The sequence below is a fragment of the Cebus imitator genome, unplaced genomic scaffold, assembly GCF_001604975.1.
Source record: "Cebus imitator isolate Cc_AM_T3 unplaced genomic scaffold, Cebus_imitator-1.0 Scaffold443, whole genome shotgun sequence".
NCBI classification, from domain to species: domain Eukaryota; kingdom Metazoa; phylum Chordata; class Mammalia; order Primates; family Cebidae; genus Cebus; species Cebus imitator.
The window spans coordinates 1482668-1492387 of NW_016107758.1; the positions used below are offsets into that span (position 1 = coordinate 1482668).

Below are 9720 nucleotides of genomic sequence, written 5' to 3' on the forward strand. Positions count from 1 at the left end.
TGGAGAAATGTGCAGGCTGGTGGGCACTGTCCCGGAGTGAGGGTTAGCATGGAGAAATGTGCAGGCTGGTGGGCACTGCCCCGGAGTGAGGGTTAACGTGGAGAAATGTGCAGGCTGGTGGGCACTGTCCCGGAGTGAGGGTTAACGTGGAGAAATGTGCAGGCTGGTGGGCACTGCCCCGGAGTGAGGGTTAACGTGGAGAAATGTGCAGGCTGGTGGGCACTGTCCCGGACTGAGGGTTAACGGGTAGAAATGTGCAGGCTGGTGGGCACTGCCCTGGAGTGAGGGTTAACGTGGAGAAATGTGCAGGCTGGTAGGCACTGTCCCGGAGTGAGGGTTAACGTGGAGAAATGTGCAGGCTGGTAGGCACTGTCCTGGAGCTGTCAGTCCCAGGGTTGGGGGTCTGGGGTCTGGGCCATAAATAGATTGCCACGAGGTCCTCTGATCAGAGCAGCTGCTGGGCGGCAGAGCCATGACATGTGACCTCTCTGCTGATCCCTGGCTTCTCAGGGCCACTCGCCCGGCTGACACTCCTGGCGTGTTTCTTCAGTGGCCCAGGTCCAGGGGGGAGCCTCAGACCATCCTAAGAATCTGAGTCTTAATCCCTGGTTTAGTTGAGTTCCTCTTAACCTCTGGTGACCGACTTTGTTAGTCAAAAGGTCACTTGTCCCAACTAATACTCACCAGGGATTCCTCTTAAAAGATACAGAATAGCTAAATGGATTAAAAATGGTCCGTGATGATCCTTCAACCTCAGTCCCCAGACCAAATGGACTTCACCGACATTTACAGAAAAACTTTGTCCAACAAATGCAGAATATACATTCTTCTCAGCACATGGAGCACCCTCCAGGATAGACCATGTGTTAGACCACAAATGAGTCTCAACAAATTAAAAAAATCAAAATCATATCAGGTGTCTTCTCAGACCCCAATAGAGTAAAACCAGAAGTCAGTACCAAGAAGATGTATGCAATACGTATATAAATACGTAATTTATACTGTACAAATATGTATATACAAATTTGCAAACATGGAAATTACACATTTCTGAATGAATATTGAGTCAATGAAGAAATTAAGATGGAAATAAAAAATATGTTGAAACAAACAAAGACAGAAGCACAGTATACCGAATCCCGTGGGATACAGCAAACAACATGGCCACGGGGGAGCTTACAGCAATAAATGCCTACAGCAAAAAAGTAGGAAGGTTACGAACCAACAATCTAACCATGCCTCTCAAGGAACTAGCAAAGCAAGAACAAATCAAATCCAAAATTAGAAGAAGAAAAGAAATAATAAAGATTAGAGCAGAACTAAATGAAATAGAGAAAAAAGTACAGAGAATCAATGAAATAAAAAGTCGATTCTTTAAAAAGTTGAGGCCAGGTGAGGTGGCTCATGCCTGTAATCCCAGCACTTTGGGAGGCTGAGGCAGGCGAATCACGAGGTCAGAAGTTCCAGTCCAGCCTGGCCAATATGGTGAAACCCCGTCTCTACTAAAAATACAAAAATTAGCCAAGCATGGTAGCACACACCTGTAGTCCCAGCTACTCAGGAGGCTGAGGCAGGAGAATCGCTTGAACCCAGGAGACAGAGGTTGCAGTGAGCTGAGATTGTGCCATTGCACTCCAGCCTGGGCGACAGAGCAAGACACTGTCTAAAAAAAAAAAAAAATTGAAAACAAGATTGGTAAACTGATAGCTAGACTAACTAAGAAGAGAGGATAAATTTCTCCTTTTGTATCTTATTTGAAGAAATGAATCTCTGTAAATAAATAAAATCAGAAATGAAAAAAGGAGAGATTACAACTGATATTATAGAAATACAAAAGATCATCACAAACCACATGCCAAGCTGGAGAGCCCAGAGGAAATGGATAAATTCCCGGAAACATACACTCTCTCAAGACTGAGTGAAGAAAACCTGAACAGACAAATAATGAGTAGCAAGACTGAATCAGTAATAAAAAGTTTCTCAACAGGGAAAAGCTCAGGACCAGATGGATTCACAGCTGAATTCTACCAAATGTGTAAAGAAGAACTGATACCAATCCTCTTGAAACCATTCCAAAAATTTGAGGAGGAGGGAATTCTCCCTAACCCGTTCTATGAGGCCAGTGTCACACTGATATCAAAAACAGACAAGGACACATGTAGAAAATCTACAGGTCAATATTCTTGATGAATCTAGACGCAGAAATTCTCAACACAATACTAGCAAACCACATCCAGCAGCACTTTCAAAAGATTAGGTGAGATTTACACCTGGCATGCAAGGATAGCTCAACATATGCAAATTAATAAGTGTGATACATCACAGCAACAGAATGAAGGACAAAAACCGTACAGTCATCTCAATAGATGCAGAAAAAGCACTGGATACAATTTAACAAGTCTTCATGATAAAAACTTTTTTTTTTTTTCTGAGATGGAGTCTTACTCTGTTGCCCAGGCTGGAGTGCAGTGGCATGATCTCAGCTCACTGAAATCTCTGCGTCCCAGGTTCAAGCAATTCTCCCTGCCTCAGCCTCGTGAGTAGCTGGGATTACAGGTGCCTGCCACCATGCCCAGGTAATTTTTTTGTGTTTTTAATAGAAACAGGGTTTCACCATGTTGGTCAGGCTGATCTCTCACTCTTGACCTCAGGTGATCCACCTGCCTCAGCCTCCCAAAGTCCTGGGATTTCAGGTGTGAGCCACCATGCCCAGCTGATTAAAAACTCTTAAGAAACTAGGCACAGAAGGAATATACTTCAAAATAATAAAGGCCATATATGACAAGTCCACAGCCAACAGCATCGTAATAGGGAAAAATTGAAAGCCTTTCCTCTAAGAACTGTAATAAGACAAGGTTGTCCACTTTCACCACTCTCATTCAACCTAGTACTGGAAGTCCTAGCCAGAGCAATCAGGCAAGGGAAAGAAATAAAAGGCATCCACATTGGAAAAGAGTAAGTCAAATTGTCCCTCTTTGCTGATGATATTGTTCTATATCTAGAAAAACCTAAAGACTCCACCAAAACACTCTTAAATTTGATAAATGAATTCAGTAAAATTGCAGGATACAAAACTAAAGTACAAAAAAATCAGTAGCATTTATATACACCAATAATGACTTAGCCAAGACAGAATTCAGGAAGGCAGTCACATTTACAATAGCTACAAAAAATACTTAGAAATAAACTTAACCAGGGAGGTGAAAGATCTCCATATGGAAAACTATAAAACACTGAGGAAAGAAATTCAAGAGAACACACACACAAAAATGAAAAGACATTCCATGCTCATGGATTGGAAGAATTAATATTGTAAAAATGACCATAACACCAAAAGCAATCTACAGAATTAATGCAATCCCTATCAAAATACCAACACCATTCTTCACAAAAACAGAAAAAAAAATTCTAAAATTTATATAGAACCAAAACAGATCCCAAATAGCCAAAGCAGTCCTGAACAAAAAGAACAAAGCTGGAGGTATCACATTACCTGGATTCAAAATATACTACAAAACTATAGTAACCAAAACAGCATGTATTGGTATACAAATAGACATGTACACCAGTGGAACAGAATAAAGAACCCAGAAATAAAGCCATATATTTACAGCCAACTGATCTTTGTCAAAGCTGACAGAACACAGGGGAAAGGACACTTTCTTCAATAAATGGCGCTGGGAAAATTGGATAGCTACATGCAGAAGAATGAAAGTGGACCCTTATCTCTCACCATATATAAAAATAGACTGTACGTGGACTAATGACTTCAACGTAAGACCTGAAACTATAAAAATACTCAAAGAAAAATTAGGGTAAATTCTTCTGGACATTGATCTAGGCAAAGAAGTTATGACTAAGACCTCAAAGACACAGGCAACAAAACCAAAAATAGACAAGTGGGACTTAATGAAACTAAAGAGCTTCTGCACAATGAAAGAAATAATCAACATAGTGAAGAGACAACCTGGTGAATTTACCTGACAGGTGACTAATATTCAGAATATACAGGGAACTAATACAATTTAACAGGAAAAAATAATCCTATTAAACTTGGGTAAAGGACATGAATTGACATTTCTCAAAAGAAGACATACAAACAGCCTATGGGTGTATGAAAAAAATGCTGATCTGTTTGTCTTATGCCTAAATAAAAGAAGAATAGCTGAACATCACTAATCATCAGAGAAATGCAAATAAGTCAGAATGGCTATTATAAAAAGACAAAAAAAATAACAGATGGTGACAAGAATGCCAAAGAAAGGGACCTTTTACATGCTGTTGGTGGAATATAAATTAGTACAGGCACTATGGAAAACAATATGAAGATTTCTAAAAATGTATATAGAATTATCATTCAATCTAGCAATCACACTACTATCTACCCAAAGGGGGGAAAATCAATATATCAAAGGGGTACCTGCACTTGCCTGTTTATTGCGGCATGATTCACAATGGCTAAGATATGGAATTGACCCAAGTGTTCATCAACAAATGAATCAATAAAGAAAATTTGGCATAGATGTACCACATATACCACATTTTCTTTATTGATTCATTTGCTGATACACAATGGAATACTATTCAAACATAGGAAAGAATTAAATTATGTCATTTGTAGCAACACAAGTGGAAGTGGAGGTTACTATCTTACCTGAAATAAGCCAGGCACAGAAAGACAAATATTGCATGTTCTCACTTATGGGAGCTAAAAATTTTGAACACATGGAGGTAGAGAATAGAAAAATAGATAACAGAGACTGGGAAGGGTGAGTAGAGGAAGTGAGTAGGATGAAGAGAAGAGGCTTAAAGGGTACAAAGGTACTGTAAGATAGAAGAAATAGGTTTAATGTTTTAGAGCAGAGTAGAATTACTATACTTAACAAAAATGTATGTTATTCAGGTGATGGGCACCCTGAATACCCTAACTTGATTACTACACAGTATATACATGTAACAAAACTTTTCATGTACTCCACAGATTTGCATAAATAATAATTAAAAGATGCAATAGAGGGTCGCTAGAGGAGACTCAAGACGGGGATGTTCTATTCAAAGTGCTCAAAAATGGCTGGACGCGGTGGCTCTCATCTGTGTAACACTAGCACTTTCAGAGACTGAGGCAAGAGAATTGCTTGAGTCCAGGTGATTGAGACCAGCCCGGGCAACATGGTGAGATCCAGTCTCTATTAAAAAAAAAAAATTAAAAATCAACAAACAAAAAACAAAGTACTCAAAGTTAGGTAAACTGTTAACCAAGAATCTTATACCCAGCAAGTTAACTTGCAAATATGAAGGTAAAATTGACATATTCCCAGATAAAACCTTTGAGAATTGGTTGTTACAGCCCTTCCTTACAAGAAATTGCAAAGGTATCCTGAAAGCAAGTGATTTAAGGTGGAAATTAAATGCACATAAACAAAGAGCATTGGCAAAGGTAATTGTAAAGAAGAATATAAATGCATGTTTCTTGTTAATTGACTTTAAAAGCGATTTAAAATAATTTATGTGTAAGCAATTTGTATATATGTATATATATGCATTGTATATATATATATATATATATATAGTGTGTGTGTGTGTGTGTGTGTGTGTGTGTGGTTGCATGTATGTGTATGCCTATAACATACGGAAATATTTTATATTTGGCAATAACAGTACAAAGGAAGTGGGCAGAAGAACAGTTCTGTCATGGTAAGAAATGACTCCAAATGCTAACTCAAACTGAGAAGATGAAATGGAGATCCAGAAATGGTAAATAATTTTAATACAACTAAACCTGTAAATATATATGTTTTCTCCTTTCATCTCTCAGATTCCTTAGAATGCATAAAATTATATAAAGTAATAATACTCTTATAATGTTGGATTTATAACCTTTATAGATGTAATTTGAATGACAATATCATAAAAAGGCAGAAAAGGAAATAGAACTATATAGGAATAACTTTTAAATATCTCATTTGTATTAGTATAGGTCTGAAGCTGATTATGACCAGTCAAGATTCATATGGTAGGCCAGGCATTGTGGCTCACATCTATAATCCCAGCACTTTGGGAGGCTGAGGTAGAAGGATCTTTTGAGCCCAGGAGTTTGAGACAATCCCAGGCAACATGGCAAGACCCTGTCTCTACAAAACGTTTTTTACTAATGAACTCGGCATGGTGCTGTGTGCCTGTGGTCGTAGCTACTCAGGAGGCTGAGATGGAAGGATCACCTGAGCCTGGGAGGTTGAGGCTGCAGTGAGCCACGATCATGCCACTGCACTCCAGCCTGAGTGACAGAATGAGAACCTGTCTCAAAAAGAAAAGAGAAAAAGGATATTCATATGGTAAAGCCTGATGCAACCAGTAAGAAAAGAGCTCAAAATATAGTTTAAAATTACTGGATAAATTAAGACAACACCTTAAAAAGAATCCACTTGACCGCTTGATGCAGAGGGTAAAGGAAGAATACAGCAACAGAAAAATTCCGAGACATTTAGAAAACAACTACTGTATATCATCAATAATCTATGTGAATAGATTAAGCAAGAGACAGAGATTGTTACACTGGATCAAAACACAAGATCCACCTATGTGCTGTTTACAGGAGACACATTTTAAATTCAGTGGTACAGACCAGGCGCGGTGGCTCATGCCTGTAATCCCAGCATTTTGGGAGGCTGAGGTGGATAGATCACCTGAGGTCAGGGGTTCAAGACCAGCCTGGCCAACATGGTGAAACCCTGTTTCTACTAAAAATACAAAAATTAGCCAACACAGTGGTGCATGCCTGTAATCCCAGCTACTCGGGAGGCTGAGGCAGGAGAATCACTTTAACCTGGGAGGTGGAGGCTGCAGTGAGCCGAGATGCACTGAACTCTAGCCTGGGTGACAGAGTGAGACGCCATCCCAAAAGAAAAAAACAAATGATACAAAGTCAAAGGATGAAAAAATAGCATGGGAACAGCAATCACAAGAAGGCTGGAATTGCTATGCTAATATCACAAAAAATAAACTTACAAACGCTACTGGTGATAAAGAGGGACATCTTATGATAAAAGTGTAATCAGTCAGGAAGATATAGCAATTATAAACGCATATGCACCAAATGACAGACACCCAAATACATGAGGCAGAAACAGAAATGGAGAAACAGATAACGCAACAATAACAGTTGGAAATGTCAATTCCTCACTTTCAACAACTGACCAGAAAGTTAGGCAGCACCTGCAGGAAGTTGAACAAGTCTATTAGACTTGTCAGATCTCTAGAATACTCTACCTGGCAGCAGCAGAATCTGTGTTCTTCTCAAGTGTACTGGGGACATTCTTCAGTATATACCATATGCAGATCAGAAACCCTTAATACATTTAAGAGAATAGAAATAATACATTTCACATTTCAGACCACAGTGGAATTTAATTAGAAATGACTAGCAGAAGGACATTTGGGAAACTCACATAAAATAACACATGTCTGGCCAGGCACGGTGGCTCACCCCTGTAATCCCAGCACTTTGGGAGGCCGAGTCGGGCAGATCATGAGGTCAAGAGATCGAGACCATCCTGGCCAACATGGTGAAACCCTGTCCCTGCTAAAAATGCAAAAATTAGCCAGGCATGGTGGTGCGCGCCTGTAGTCCCAGCTACTCGGGAGGCTGAGGCAGGAGAGCTGCTTGAACCCAGGAGACAGAGGTTGCAGTGAGCTGAGATCGCGCCACTGCACTCCAGCCTGGTGCCTGGTGACAGAGTGAGACTCTGTCTAAAATAAATAAATAAATAAAAACACCTGTCTAAATAACAAGTTTAACAAGAATCCAAAAGGGAAATCTGAGAAACTTTGAAGACACAACACAGGTGGAACAGCAAGGGAGACAGCAGAGTGAAGCCTCTCCCTGGAGCCTGTGGACCGCCTCTGGCACCTCCAGGTCCTCGCACCTGCCATGGAGCCATTGAAGGCTTGGGTCCCCCATCTGCCTCCCTGGTAGTGCAGGCAGGCAGCACAGGGAGGGCCCAAGGAGGTGGCATCTGCAGTGGTGGCCCCCACCCTGCCACCTGGGCACTAATGCGGGTCCCTCTTTCATGCAGCGGAGCTGATCCCCAGCCACAGGATGAAGAAGAAGGGCCCCAGCCTGCCCAAGGGCCTGGACGTGAAGGAGCGGGAGCAGTAAGTGTGTCTGCAGTCTGGGTTCTTTCCAGGACGGCAGCCTGTGGTTTGGACAGTGCTGCTGTGCCTGGCCCTACAACCTCATCCCGGGACAGCCTCCATGCCATCGGACCCCCAAGTGGCATGGCCATGCCATCGGACCCCCGTGCTCCCAGGCCATGGGCTTCAGCCAAGATGAGGTGCAGGGTCGTAGGGCACACGGAGCTGCCCTGGGCTGCCCCTAGCGGGTCACAGATAGGCTCCATGTCCTGCAGGAGAATGGCCACCTCCCGTCCCAGAAATGGCCACTGAATGGGGTTTGAGCCCATGCTCTGCTTTTGCAAGATGTCCTGTGGATGTTTCCCTGGCCTGCTGGCTGCACGGCCGAGGTGGCACCCCTGCACCCTCCTGGCCCCTGCCTCTCCTTGGAGTCTCAACACTGCACCCACTCTGCTGTTCCAGAACAGTCTCTTTACATGCCTGTGCACCCTTGTGGGATGAGAGGGCAGGGACCAGGCCCTATTTGTGTGGGCGTCCCCATCCCATAAACCCTGAGCCACCCAGTGAGGTGATGGAGAGGGGACTGGTGCAGGACGGGGGGGGGCTCATTTTCCTCTGAAAGCAGAGGAGACTGGTGCTTTGAGGCTCACCCAAAGGCAGGCTCCATGCCCTGCCCTCAAAGAGTCACTTCTCCCCGGTGACACTGTCCCACAGACATTTCCCTGCATGCCTAGGAAATCCCCCCATCATCATGTTGGCGACACCATGGTGGTCTCCTGAATGGATGTGCATTCACTTAACCAGCCTTACTGGCGGGCACTTAGGTGGTTCCTGAGCCCGGCACCTGTTGGCTTCCTATTCTAAATACCACTGTGCTGAACATCCTCAGGATGAGGACTTAGGGTCTTCTGCCCACGTGCGAAGGCTGCCCTGTGCAGGCGACAGTGTGGGACGGTGGAGAGTGGCCCAAGAGCGCCGGGCTGGGCACAGCTCCCGGGCAGCGGCTGTTTGGTGGGGTCCGCTGAGTGGCCGCCTGATGACCTGAGGCTCTGTTGCAGAATTCCCTTCTTCAAGTTCTGCTACCAGTGTGGCCGCTCCATCGGGGTCTGCCTCCTGCCCTGCTCTCGCTGCTACGGGATCCTGACCTGCAGCAAATACTGCAAGACCAAGGCCTGGACCGAGTTCCACAAGAAGGACTGTGGGGACTTGGCGGCCATGGGTAGGTCGGGGAGGCAAGGCTGGGAGGCAAGGCTTCCGCTGCTGCTGAGGGCGAAGGCGGGGGCCTGGGGCTGCGGTGAGGGGCACCCTCGTTTCCCGAAATCTCTCCAGATTCAGGCCACTTTCCCAGCATTTCCAGATGGGCCTGTTGGGAGGTGGGTGGCAGGGGGCCACTGAGGCAGCCTGGCTCTTCCTCACCTGCTGTGGCAGCACGAGGCTTGTCCTCACCCTGGCAGGGGCACCATCCCATCCCAGCAGAGCTGGGACACGGACCTCTGGGGGCTCAGCTGACGCCTGGGAGCTTCGCTGAACTCCTAGGGACTCTGCTGACACCCGAGGGCTAGAGGGGTCTGGGGGGCCTGCTGACCCCCG

At 44.0% G+C, this 9720-nt stretch overlaps 1 protein-coding gene across 10 annotated transcripts in view; it reads left to right on the plus strand.

The window, feature by feature from the left end:
• Positions 1-9720, plus strand: part of ANKMY1 (ankyrin repeat and MYND domain containing 1) — a 78881-nt gene that overhangs the window by 66823 nt on the left and 2338 nt on the right. For 9 of the 10 annotated variants that reach the window (XM_017510757.2, XM_037732174.1, XM_017510751.2 and 6 more), the window contains 2 exons: positions 8073-8151; positions 9189-9349. In XM_017510757.2, the coding sequence (XP_017366246.2) occupies positions 8073-8151; positions 9189-9349 (240 nt within the window). Of the gene's footprint in view, positions 1-7100; positions 7217-8072; positions 8152-9188; positions 9350-9720 lie in introns of those variants that run through there. The other variant, XM_037732177.1, reaches the window with a different exon arrangement.